Source organism: Parasteatoda tepidariorum, chromosome 2, assembly GCF_982258835.1.
Source record: "Parasteatoda tepidariorum strain Cologne lab strain chromosome 2, Ptep-v5.0, whole genome shotgun sequence".
Taxonomy (NCBI): domain Eukaryota; kingdom Metazoa; phylum Arthropoda; class Arachnida; order Araneae; family Theridiidae; genus Parasteatoda; species Parasteatoda tepidariorum.
The window spans coordinates 33,237,180-33,251,679 of NC_141756.1; the positions used below are offsets into that span (position 1 = coordinate 33,237,180).

At 25.7% G+C, this 14,500-nt stretch overlaps 1 protein-coding gene across 3 annotated transcripts in view; it reads right to left on the reverse strand.

Annotated features, from left to right (window-relative positions):
* The window catches only part of LOC107453757 (ATP-dependent RNA helicase DDX18), an 18,592-nt gene continuing 4,092 nt past the window's right edge, over nucleotides 1-14,500 (reverse strand). For all 3 annotated transcript variants that reach the window (XM_016070694.4, XM_016070696.4, XM_016070695.4), the window contains exons 4-9: nucleotides 10,884-10,998; nucleotides 10,664-10,803; nucleotides 8,920-9,081; nucleotides 7,030-7,182; nucleotides 1,930-2,103; nucleotides 1-217 (exon numbers count right to left, since the gene is read on the reverse strand). In XM_016070694.4, coding sequence (XP_015926180.2) covers nucleotides 38-217; nucleotides 1,930-2,103; nucleotides 7,030-7,182; nucleotides 8,920-9,081; nucleotides 10,664-10,803; nucleotides 10,884-10,998 — 924 coding nt within the window. In that variant the 3' untranslated portion in view covers nucleotides 1-37. The remainder of the gene's footprint in view (nucleotides 218-1,929; nucleotides 2,104-7,029; nucleotides 7,183-8,919; nucleotides 9,082-10,663; nucleotides 10,804-10,883; nucleotides 10,999-14,500) is intronic.

A 14,500-nucleotide genomic window follows, 5' to 3' on the forward strand; every position in this document is an offset into this window, starting at 1 on the left:
TACAATAAAAAAATATTTATTTTATTACAGTCATTAATTAAATATTTACAAGTGGTGGTGAAGGGAATCCAAATGATTTTGCAATAGTCTTTAAGTCAAGCCTTGATGTGTCAAACACTTTTTTCATATGGCGAACTTTATAAGCAAGAATATAAGATTTAAAAGCTTCTTTAGCTGATGACAGTAGGCTAGGATGTTTTGATATTAATTCTTCAATCTGGAATAATATATAAAAAAAATAAATATGCTATAATATGTAACATTTCTTGAAAAATTTTTTTATCTACAAAATAATCTGAAAGTGGAAATTAAAAAACTTTAAATTCATGTCATTGTACACAACCAAAGCATTCTTGTTTTTGATACAATTTGTTGCAGTCAAAATGTAAGCAACAAACGAAGTATATTGCTTTTAGTTATGATTTCATATGTTATAAAAACTATCGATTATAATTAGATACATATAAAACTTTAAATTATTAACAGCCAGATTTTTTTTAAGAGTCAGACAAGTACTTCGACATTTCTGATTTTGTTAAAGTTTTGTTTCAGGATTGTTCTTTATGAAAAACTATTAGATACATTGAATACATATCTTTAAGCAAAAAATAATAATTTTTTTAAAGGTTTTTTTGGGGGGAGGATCCTTTGTTTTGGGAAAAACACATTTAAATATGATAATACTTTTTAAGAAATTAAGCAGAGAAAGAAATTTTCCTCATATCAGCCTCTGCTAGATTAATTGCAGGATAGAATGGGGAAATTTTGACTGTTTTTTCAAATATTTTTTATTTTCGAAAAACGAAATCAGCACTTCGTAAAAGAAAGCAAAAAACAAAATGAGATTAAACGAACTATTTTGTTTTTCACTTTTATCTCTGAAGAGGAAATACTTCACATGTGGGTATCAGCGTACAAGGGGTGGTAGGGAAGTTATAAGAAAGACTCTTTAAATATAATACAGCTATGCTAACTGTATAAATATAATAAAATCAAAAGAGAAGTGAAAACACAAATTTTTAATTAAATACTAAAACAGCAAAAGAACGAGTTTTTTAAAAAAAAAAAATCATTATAAAATAGGAATATAGCTAAGCTGCATTGAATAATTTTTTGGCAATCCAGAAATTCAAGGAATTCAAACATCCCAATCATTCCGGATATTTGGTTCAGTAATGCACAACAAAAAGGAAAAATTTTAGATAAAGAAATATCCTTAATAATAATCCTTAATAATCACATAAGAGTACACAAAAGTTGTGATAACCTGAAGTTGACTTCAGTGAAAGCAAAGAATATCATGGTAACCGGAAGCAGGTTCTCAGCTAAACTGAACAAAAATTATCGCTAAATCAAGAGTTTCCTGATTCTACACCTTAACCAAAAAATCAATTAATTGTATTTACATTAGAAATTTAAAATAAAGCAGAGAATAATAGGAAAAATTATAAATAAATACTACAGTCCTTAAAAACCTTTAAAATATGGATAAAGAAATATTTTATAATTAATATTCTTATAACTTTTATTAAATTAAAGCCAGAAATCTCTATTTAACCAGAAATTTATTTTCCTGACGAATAATACCATATGATTTTCTGCCCCCCACCCCCCAAAAAAATGCACTAGCATAAAGAAATTACATTTATTTATTTATTAGAAATTTCATTTCCAAAATTTTTAAATTATAATTATGTAATAGAAAAAAACATTAAAGTTTTAAAATTATTCAATTACTGTACAGTTACTTTGCAAAATTTTTTAATAATGAGTTCAATGATAGGATAGAATATAAAATTTTGATCCAAGTATGGTAAAGAAATGAAATTCCATAAAATAGAGATTATTTAAAACAATTTTTAAGCTCGTGCTTAAATGCATAATTTTGCTAGAAATTCACTTATTAATAAAAATTTAAATTTCACTTACGGCACTTTGACGAGCAAGAATTTTTTCATCCCATTGGAAGTCATAATTTTGCAAAGGCACTCTAGCTTGTTTTAAGCACTCAAGAAACTTCTGTTCTTCAGGTAAGAGAATAAGAACAGCATTTCCATTCACATTTTCCCCTCTTGCTGTTCTACCTACTCGATGTATGTATTCCTAAGACAACAAGAAATATATAATACTAAAATCAATTCCAATTCAACCAAGGAAGTTCTAAAATACTATAATTGCAAAAATATTATGAAATTAGGAATTGGCACAATTTTATAATCATGTGTTAATGTCTGACAATAACTTTAATGACAAGAATTCAATTCAAAAACTTACAATTTAGTTTATATATATACATACATGGCAGTACTCTTACTTGTAATGAAAGTAAAAAGTATGTACTTTTACTTGTACTTAGTAATAGACATTATACAGTTGTAAGCAAGAATTATATTATCTCTGCAAACACTTAATATTCTGAAAGGATGTTAATATTTCAATATATTTATTCTAATTATTTGTATATAATGGTAGATAAAATCATTATAAATTAACTTTGTTAAAATAAGAAAAAAATATTAATGTAGACATTTTATTAATACTTAAAATTTAAAAAAAATCTCCCATGAAAATCGCAGCTGCAAAATATTTCCAAGAGTTATTAGAAAAGTAATCCAAAGAAGCATATTTTTCATTTTCAGTTTGTCAGCAAAATACATCCCTGCATGCTATCGCTCACCTAACCCTGGAATTGGCTACTTTTGCAGTTGGCAGTTCAGATCACTTTTGCTTTCTTGATTATTGTTCAATACCTCAGATTTTACAGTTTATTTTAATAATACTTGACGAAATGCTCCTGCTCACAATCGCTCGCAACCGGAATTTGTCTAAAATAAACTGCTCACACCTAGGCACTCATAGATTAGACCAATTTTAATATTAGTGCGCCATGGCTCACACAGTACAGATTGCTTTGAAAACTTAAACATATTCTTTTTTTTTTTTGTCCATTTTTACCGTTATACTTTGAATTTATCTGACAAAAAACACAAGTTTATAGATGTTTTGAATTTGGAAGTTCAAGCATTTGTAAGGTATTTATGTTTCCCTAGCAAAATCTGTTTTATCTCCATACTAAATACTAAAAAAAGTTACTGCCGTCGTCAACACAGGCATGTTTCGCTGCCATAAATCAAACTATTTAATGAAATATATTAAATTTAACACATTTACAGAGAAATATTTTTTAAAAAAATTATGGTAATAAAATCATGAGTTTTTTCATTAGTTATTGAGTTATTTTATGTCAGAAATGAAACTTGCTGTTTTGCATCACCTTACTTAAAACTATTAGCAAAGGAAGTATGATTGTTTCTCGTATCTAGTATGTTACTAGTGACTAGTATAGTTTCCGAAAATTAATAATTCGTCTCAGATTTTTTTAAAATTTTGAATTAAAATATGTAATAGTTTATATTGTAATTAAATAGTTCATACAGACAGTATTTTGGATTTTACAATGCAAAGGAAAAACTTATCACAGTAAAAATATAATTTTTTGCAGACTGAAGATAAAAAAAAATTTAAAAAAAAAAAAAAAAAAACTAACAATTTCTAAAATTTTGGTGTATTTTTATTCAATTCCAAAAAGTTAACAAATGATACATACCTATATTTTTGATGAAACAAACTCAAGTACTCCCTTTCTTTAGGATTTGTTTTAATTAGGGCACTTGTTTAGGATTAGTTTTATTTACTTCGTGTTAAAATTAATATAAATAATATAGAGAGTTTTTCTGCTTCAGCCACATCTCCTTTCCCTCCGCGCCTGTAAGTGACATCGTATGTGTCTGTCCTTACTAAAGGTATCATTCTACTTTCTTTGATTCATTCTAAAATTATTCCTTTAAATTTCATAAAAAGGAATTCAAATTTTCAATTTTATGGATATCAAGGGGTTACACCTGTATATGAATAAATTTTTTTATTTTTTACTTATTTCTTTAAACCAAAATTATAATATTATCCAATTTGTTCAACAAATAAATTTATTACTACAAACAAAAACAAAAAAAAAAACGAATACAAAATCAAAACAAACAAGACTTTTAAAAATTTTTGAATTTTAAAATTTGCATAATTTAAAACTGTTTTTTACATGCAAACATTAAATTGTTATGCCTGGTTTGGTTTCTGGATATTTTCAGCATTCACTATTTCCATGAATTTTCTTGCATCTTAAAGATTTATACACTTAAATTAAACTTTAATGATTAATACTGTTAATAATTAATACTTTTTAATTAAAAAAATATTTTTCTAAGATTTTTTAAATGAAATCTAATGTTAATTTGAATTTTCAATTTCCTTAAAATGTACTTTAAAATTCTTACTTTTTTTGTATTGTACTTGTTCTTTTTAAAAGTAATGTTGCCGTGTATGTATATATAAACACTACTCTACATTAATGGAAAAGACAATTTCAGTTTTTGACATTTTTTAAAAATTTCTCAATAAATACAAAAAATAATTATTTTGTTAATTAAGATTAGTTAATGCGATTTTTCATACGTAGCAATAAAATTCAAGGCTTTCAGAGGTGTGAGAGACCTACAATAAAGTGTGAAAGAAAACAAGTATTTTTGAACACCCTATGCCAGAAAATCAAGCAATAATTTTTTAACTTCTATCGATTACTGTAGTTGTTATTTTTAATAAATGTAAGAAGTTTCGTAAACCTAAAGTAAATATTTATGGAGATACGGACATTTTAATAAAAAATTAATTTTTCCACCACGTTTTTTCGATATAACTTTATACATATTCAATGGAATTGAACAAAATTTTTGGAGCAACTTAAGATTAATTACAAAATTGTCAATTTAAAAAAATACCTACAAAACTCTAGAAGTTATGAGTATTTAAGCTAGTTGTTTTATACTGTGTATGCACAGAAAAAAGTTTTTTCATAATTTTGTAGTTATTTGGCAACTAATAAAAATAATTTGATTTGAATATCTTAAAAATTTAAAAAGTTTCAAGCAATTTTCCAAGTAGTTTTTGTATTTTTCAAAAGAAAGCTGAAAATGATCAGGGATTTTACACAATTTCATTTTGCATCATAAGGCAAAATTTAATAACAAATGATAATACTTTACAATAATCATCCGGAAACTAAACTTTGGTGGTATAGAGAGTAATAGAAAGTATACTTTTGGTGGTATAGGGAGTAATCCTCCACAATGCCGGTCTCATTTTTAATATAACTTATTTAATAGTATAAGATAAAATTTGTGTATAACCCCATACAGTTCTGAGCTTGAACTGGCTTAAATACTCATATTTTGCATAGTTTTTAATATATTGAAAATATTTTGTTACATTTGATATGAAACAAAAAAGATTTCATTTGCTAACAGGGCTAAGTTGTTGAGGACCTAAAAATTTGCAAAAAAAAAAAAAAAAAAAAAAAAAAAAAAAAAAAAAAAAACTATCAAATATAAAAAAAATTATGTACTTAAACTTTTTTTATCAATTTTTTTTAATTATAAATTTTAACTTGTGTTTTTAAATTAAATATAAAATATTCTAACAATTAAAATGAATATGCAAATTGTAGATGAAATAAATATAAATAAAGAAAATGATAAAGATAAATAAGAATTGATAAATTTTTAGTTACAATCTACAGTTTTGTACCATGAAAAAATCAGTTTGACATAAACACTTGTTATACGATTATATTTAATGTAACAAAATTCAATGCAAGATATGCACTAATTTATAAAAAAAAAAAAACATTTAATTCTGAAACAAAATTTTATCAAAGTTAAAAATATCTTTCAAAATTGATAAAAAAATTTATTAAAAAAAGACTAACAAATGGAAAAAAAAAGTCTTATGTATATGTCCTATAAAGGAAAAAATCAAAGAGTCCAAAAAATATATATTTATCATCATCCTAACTCTGCTAGTTAAGGAGATAAAAAGTATGCTTATTTCCAGACTAAAACAATGCACAATATAGAAACAATTATCTAAAATAGGACACTTCAGATAAAAAGTTCCTTACTGTTTCAAATTATTAAGTGATAGTGAGATTTTTTCCAAAGTTTATTAAGAGTAAATAAAAGTTATGTACACTTATGGACAGAAAATAAAATACTGGCATACATAAGGGCTTAACAAAATTTTTGATACACTATAGAGGTAGGTGAGTAGAGACCAAAGCAATGTGAAGATATTTCAGGACAAATTATTTGATAACTTGTAAACACCTAGGAGATGAAATAAATAAATTTATAACAAAATGTGTTATGCAAACAGAATTTCCATCCACAGCAACTGTTATTATACACAATTTGCAATTTGTGGACAAATCTTTTAGAAAAAAGGGTATCCAACATTTAATTTGAAATAATCATGATAAACAGATGAAAATTTAAGTAGGTTTCTTTTAGCATAACAGTTCTATTGAAAATAAGATTTCACTGATAGCTAATCCCATACCTAATAATTATTTTGAAAAAGACTGCATAAAACCTCAGTTGTTTGGGACTTTTAAGTTAAGGGGTTAATTATACCATATCAAGGTAACAGATTTGTAGCAAAACCTGTGTTACATTTTGAAAGTTTGAGATCAAAGCTTTTAGAAATTGTACAATTTGTATTCACACAAAATATGAATGAGCATTTATAGCAACAATTTTTAAGTAAAATAATGATTTAATAACATATTCATTACATACATTTTAATAATTTAACAGCATATTTATTGCACACATGAAAATTTTTAAAAAAATCTTTTAAAACATAATTTATTTTTTTAAAAAATTAAATTATATGACTTGAATTTAGTATGTAGTATGCAAATTAAAGCCTAGAACATTTTATGAATTTCATTATGAAAAAATAGAGGATACTAAAAAAAACTTCTACATCAACCAAATACTTAATGAATTTGTGATATAAATAAATTTGAATCAGTTATAAATGCTGTTTTATGATGAAAAATGATAATATTACAAACAGATAGTTTTCTTTGAAAAAGTATTCTCTTAATAAAGTGTAAACAATATTGACTTAATATACTTTAGGACTATTTGGTGGATCATATTGTACTATCCAATCAACTTCGGGAATGTCTAGGCCACGAGCTGCAACATCTGTACACAGCAATGCACCAGACTTTGCGTCACAAAATGACATGAATGTAGAAGTTCTTACACTTTGTTTCTGCTTACCCTATAAAAATAAAAAAGTGAAGATGGAATAAATAAAAAGGGAAAATCATTGAAGTAAAATTAATTTTTAAAAAAAAGTTGATTGCTTTTATCACACCTAAGTGAAAATAACAATAATATATATTAAGGCAATATTATTAAATTGTTAAGACTAATGGATGTTGCAACAGAAATTTTTACTTTTCTTATAGTTTGAGATGTAGTTAATGAATTCAAATATAATTTATTGGTATATTTTTATAGAAAAGAAAATTATAAGTATTAAACAACAAAAGAGTTAGCATAATTTATTTTAATGACAATACTAAAAACATATTCAAAAAATAATGAAGCAACTATATCTTCAAGATTTATCAGAAACATATTTGACACAGATCACGATTAATTCTAAGAACGATGGCAATATTGTTGCAGTAATAAGAACAAAAACAGCCCACTTCAGAAGTAAAAGAAGCATAGTATTGAAGAAGAAACATAGTTTAGTTAGTTTTGGAAATAACAATGAATTTTTGTATCTGTGGTTCCAATTACTTTTCTCTTTCACTGAATATAAAAAATGTGATGTAAAGACTTATAAGATCTTTGCAGTTTAGAGTGAAGACTGAAACATTTTTTATACCCAGATTTAGATTTTACTTATACACAAAAAATAAATAAACAAATTCTAAAAAAAATTTAGTTATCAAAAAATTAAAATTAACATCAAAACACATAAAATATTATGCTTTACAAAAAAATTTTGAGAATTAATGACTTTGAAAAAAAGTTTCTAATATTAAAGTATCTATTTAAATTATAATAAGTTTAAACTATTTCAACTAGTTAAAATTAATAAAAAAAATTAACAAAAGCAAAGTTGAAAGAAATGAAAGAATGATAAAGAAGCCTAGAAATTCAAACATAGTTTCATATCAATGTAACTAATTACACAAAAACAAGAAATAAATTTTGTTCCGAAAATGCCCATCACGAGAAAAAATTATAAAAAATTATTTTTAGCAAATATAATTGCTTCCAGAAAGAAAAGAACCTTTTTACTTGCCGCAAAAGCAACGACAATATTATTGGCCCGTAGAAAGTTTACATTTATTGTGTAATCAACACAATAGTTCTCAAATCAAAATATTGAGTAATCTACACAATAGTGCGACTCAAATTGATATAATCAGATAATATTTAGATTGATAAATATTTGACCGTTTTTTTGAAAGGTTTTACTTGAAGAATTTTACTATAATATCATAAAAATAGCAGGAAGTTCTGTATAAGTTTTAAAATAATTAATTAAAAAATTTCAAAAACTTGAAAATTATAAATATTTTTGAAAAGCTGTTTTATTGACAAAACTAAATACTTTTTTTATTCCATAAATAAAATAAAAAGCAAACATAATGCAGTGAATTCAAAGTGTTGGGAATATGAGAAGTTCAGAATTAAGGGAAAAATTACTAAATTCTGTTTAATGGTTTATGAAGTCCAATGTTGAGTAGAAATTGTAAAATTGTATAAGTTTGTCCTTATCTTACATATGTTTGAAAATGATGATATGAACAAAATAATTTTTCAAATAGGATTGTAAAAGTTTTCAGTTAATGACAAAAAGATAAAAAAATTCCTAAATTTGAATATGAAAATCATACAAGTTTTAAAAAGTAAGTAACTAAAATTTAATGCTGTTTTTAACATAATAAATTTACTGAAAACATTTGATTGAGTATTTAATTTTATAAATACTTACATGAATTGAATTTACAGGCAATTCTAGATAATTAAATAGCTCAAAATGAAATTTGACTGATTGGGTAGTACTAAAGAAAACCATGACCTTCTTTTTTTTGTTTTTCTTCAAGAACGTTAATAGAAGAAGCAATCTTTTCTCAGCTGGACACAAAATATAGCCCTATAATATTTGTGATTTAATTAAGAAATTCAGTACATATCACTTACATTATTCTGAATAAGACAAAGTAAAGAATGTGGAACACAAACATTAAGTTTTTTTCGTTACATTGAACTAAGTAACGAAAAAAACTAAAATGAGTTTTTTTTAAAAAAATACATGCAGTTGTAGTTCAATTATAGGCAGACATAATATTTCAAAGCTTGAAGAAAACCAATTTAAAACGAATGAAAGACAAAAAACAATGCAGCATCAAATTAAGCAATAACTAAAAATTGAGTAACAAATTAGGGTTCAGTAGAGATAATAGAAAAAAAGAAAAAAAAGATACACACCTAACATAACAATTGGATATTAATAACATGCCTTTTTAGGTCAAAATAAATATTTTTTCTTTAATTTCACTAATGTACATGTAATGTAATGTACATAAAGTTTATGAACGGCATGTTCATAAACTTCAAAAAAATTCAAACACAAAATTTAGGATTAAACAGAAGATACATACATTATGATTTAACAGAATAATGTATTTGGGCTGCTTAGATTCCAAAAAGACTGACAATCAGACTTAAAACAATAGCATGAATTATTCAGATTAATAAATGCTCCCACTGTCTGTTTTAAGAAAGTGGAGGTGCAGCCATTTAAGGAATTAAACTCTTTGAAAAAAAGTTTTTTTATTTTTATAGTAAATGCAAAATCTATCAAAGTATAACTATCAATTGAAAAAAAAAATATTTAACTTTTAAAAATATTGTAACAATTATTATTAAGTATTTACACTTGTTTCAAAGTAGGAAATTTTTTTCATCAAATATTTGGATTTTTTGTTTTTAGACATGCAAAAAAATATGCTTCTTTTGAATATTTCTCAAAATCATGCATTCTCTTTCTCTTCTTTAAAAAAAAATATTGTATCATTAGCAATCAGAGTCCAAATAGACAGACATGAGCTATTACTTTACTTTACTTGTAAAAAACGAAGCAGCACTTTAACTTCTCTTATCACCAAGCCGCTAATTTAAAAATATATAAATAAGACACAAACCCATTAATAAAAATTCATTTTATGAAAATATCATTTTCAATTCCCACAACTTGAGGGAATTAATTTTTTTAATCTCTCTAATAATTTTACAGCTGTCAGTTTTTAGAGCCTGTTTTATTTAATTATGATACAAGCTATTATGAAATGATAAAAGTTAGTTAAAAGTAACAAACAAACACAAGCACGAAAACTGCCTAAAAATATTTATTTGTTTAAATATTTATTTTTCCTATAATTACAATAGCATATTAAACTTAATTGTTAGTCATAAACAAAATAATAATGTGGCATAATCATATTTACTCAAGGGAAAAAAGCAGCAGTACAACAGTGCAAAACAAATTATGTAGCAAATATAAAATAGATAATTTATAACAGTATATTTGTTATAATTTAACACTTATGTTATATCAATAAGAAATTATAAGAAAAAAACCTTTTATTAAGCATTATAAAATCTAAGAGAGGGAATCATAAAAACACTTGACAAAATATTTTTTAATTTAGGGTGTTTGAAAAAATGAACAAAACCTGATTTAATCCTTCAATTGTAGCTTCTTTTTCGTCATCATCTATACCAATATACAAAGGTTGGTCTTTCATAGAAACTTTGATTAAATCCTCAGTTTTTTTGGAGAGTGTAGCACTAAAAAGGAGTGTTTGCCTCTTTTCTGAAAATTATAATACTTAAGTAAAAGGAAATATTTTATTATTAAAAATATTTCCATGCAAATGAAGTAGTAATACATACTCGGTAAAATTCGAATGATCTGTTTAAGATCTTCTTCAAATCCAGTATCTAGTATGCGATCAGCTTCATCAATTATCAAACACTTCAATTTTCTGTAGACAAATTTAGACGAGTTCTGAAAAAAAAAATTTTTTTTTTCAAAGACAGTCAAAAGAAGTAATTTTTTTATACAAACATTTCTATTTTCATATATTTAAAACTACACTGGTGTTCAAAACTTAAGCAACAAGTGCATTTTTTGTCATAACTCTACAAGAAATCATCCGATTGACATGAAATTCGAATATGATGTACATTATTTTGTACTTAAACGATGGTAAAAGAATAATGGCGCAGAGATGAATATATACTCGGTAAAATTCGAATGATCTGTTTAAGATCTTCTTCAAATCCAGTATCTAGTATGCGATCAGCTTCATCAATTATCAAACACTTAAATTTTCTGTAGACAATCTTAGATGAGTTCTGAAAAAAAATTTTTTTTTTTCAAAGACAGTCAAAAGAGGTAATTTTTTTATACAAACATTTCTATTTTCATATATTTAAAACTACACTGGTGTGCAAAACTTAAGCAACAAGTGCATTTTTTGTCATAACTCTACAAGAAATCATCCGATTGACATGAAATTCGAATATGATGTACATTATTTTGTACTTAAACGATGGTAAAAGAATAATCGCGCAGAGATGAATATAAAGCTTAAAGTAGGGTATAGAACAAAAAAAGGCTTTATTTGACATATAGTGGCATTACACATGATTGCCTGAAGAAGCGTAAGTACAACTGGCAGATGTTCCCTAGTATGGGAAATGCCCTCCCCTTATTGTAATTGTTGCTTGGCATCGTCTCTCCATGCTAAGCACCAGATAATCCAGTTCTTGGGGTAAACGTCTCCATTCCTGCTTTAACGCATCTTTCAGCTGATGGGTGTTACCGGGAGGATACTGTCGTGTCGCAAGACGTCTCCCTAATGCATCTCACACATGCTCTATGGGATTTAGATCTGGAGAGTAAGCTGGCCAATCCATTCGTGTGATATCTTCACTTTCCAGTAGCTCTTGCCCGATCATGATAATAGTCCCACGCAAAAAGTCAGCTACATGCATCCTCTGTATCATAACTATTTGATTATGGAACTGAGCAGCATATAGAATATTTGTAAACAGTTTGACTTTTTTTTTGCCACCATTTCTTATATAATCCTCTCTTACACTCTCGTCATTGTGACGTACTATCAGCATCATTTGATGGCTTCCTGTAATTTGCATATTATTCTTGAAAATTTGTGTGATAATTCAACAGGTGATATTTTCACTTCAGAATTAAATTTCCATGTGATTCTGAATTATCCTCAATTTATAGATATGAGTGTATATATCAAAACCTGCAGGATTTTATGCAAGCAATCACTAATATCCAAATGAGAATTAAAGCAGTACTGTTAAGCTGTAATATCAGGAGTAAACAAAAATACCATAAATTAATGCAAAAATAAAAAAAATATTTAGCTAATTTCAATGAAACAATGCTTTAAATAAGATTTAGGAAATTAACAAAATAATTAATATAATAATGCAACTTATATTTCAGTTGATTTGTAACTTTAAATATAATATAGGCAAAAAATATATTAAAAAAATAATAAACTGGATCTCAGCAGCCATTTTTAATAAATAAAATCGATCTAGATAGCTGCTAAATCTAAACGAAATCTAACAAATAAGATGCAAATGCAGGAATAAATATTTCAAACAGAGAAAGTACAGTTAATGAGCCATTTTTTATAAATAAAATACATCCTAATAACTACTAATTCTAAATTCTAGCAATGAGATGTGAATACCATGTGTCATAACTCCAAATTAAACCACCAAGAAGGAATAACATTTTCTGAGGGAAAAAAATTAATAGTTCAAACATGAAAAATATGATTAATTAACTTATTGTACCTTTCTAAAAAAAGGTTTACAACGATTGTGAATGCCTCCTTTTAAACCATGGAATTTCTTGTTGAGTTTCATATGACGGTGCAATATGCACTCCCTTTGTGACCATAGATCATGACCAACAAGGGAAGAAAAAAAAACCTCGGAGATTCTGTTACTTTTTCTTTTTACAAAAGAAATTTAAGAACCATCTAATTTTATTTTACGTGTGGAATAAAAAAAATAGTGGCCTAAATGATTTTGCTAAGACTTTAGTTAAATAAAGTACCATATATCTCCAAATGTAAGCCAAGATTTTTTAGAGAATTTTAAAAAACTAAAATTTGGAGAAAGCTCATAAACATCCACTAACTTTAAAAAATTCCAGACGAACATTATAAGCAGAAATACTTTTTCTTTTGTGGAGCAATAATGATAATCAGTAAACATCATGAAACAAAACACAAAATAATAACTGAAAATGGAATACCTAAATATAAACAGCACAGAATGAATTCAGGCTGACGAAACTGTTGTTTTTACTGGTCTTATATACACATAGCGATACTTATGGCAAATCTAGACTGATAAATTTGGTGATTGTTTATAATCAAGTTAACCCCCAAAATAATTTCCTATTAAGTTATTAGCATTAAAATTCGTGTTGTGCATAGTAATTGTATTATATCTGCCCCATTTATTTTTAAAATCAAATTCAAATGAAAAATCAATGTATACTACTTACATTTGTTTTGATTCAATAACCTCCACAGAAGTGCAATATGAATTTCATTTCTGAAAAACATTCATTAATTTTTCTTTCATAGCAGATAAACAACATAGGTGCATATTACAGCATGATAATTTTTAAGTGCTTTCTCAGCAAAAATTTTTTTTCTTTTTTTTTTTAAAAAATGTAGAAATTTTCTTACAAATTTAAACTCTATTTTCATTCAGAAAATACTTAAAATATTAGGGGAGCCCAATCTAAATTGCATAACAAAAAAGTGTTGTTATGTGTCTGGTGTTGTTGCTGAAGAATTAGACCAATAAATAATTGTAATACAATTTCATTTAAATGAAATAAAAGCAAAAATGAATCACACTAAAACTGACTTTAGATTAGATTTGCAAACTTTCGTTTTTGAAAAATATAGAAAGTATAAGGCTTGATGCAAGGAAAACGCATCATGCACACAACTGTTCACCATACATAGCTTAGCAGATAACATTAAGAAGCAGGGATTCGTCACATTTACAATAACATAGTCAACTCAAGTTTTAAATGTTTTTTGCTCTCAACAAAATACTTTGAAAGGCTAAAATTTCTTTTAGTAGAAGAAATTAAAAGCATTCTATAACTTTTGTTGGAAAATAACCAGACAATTTTTATACAAAGATGGGATATGTGGTTAAGAGACAGTAATAGAAAATGATTATTAATGAATAAATCTGAAATGCTCTGCAAAAAAAATTATTATTATTTTCCAGACACAGTTCTAAGATTATGTTATTTACATCTGAAATAACCCTTTGTAAAATTTCTAGTTAGATGAAAAGTAAATAAATAGCTTGAGAACAAAACTTATTGTTAGTAATATCAGTAACACAATCACTAATAAAAAAAAGTATTCTAATCAATTTGGTTCAGTAGCTCAGAATTCTAAAATGAGATCAACAAACATGGCTAT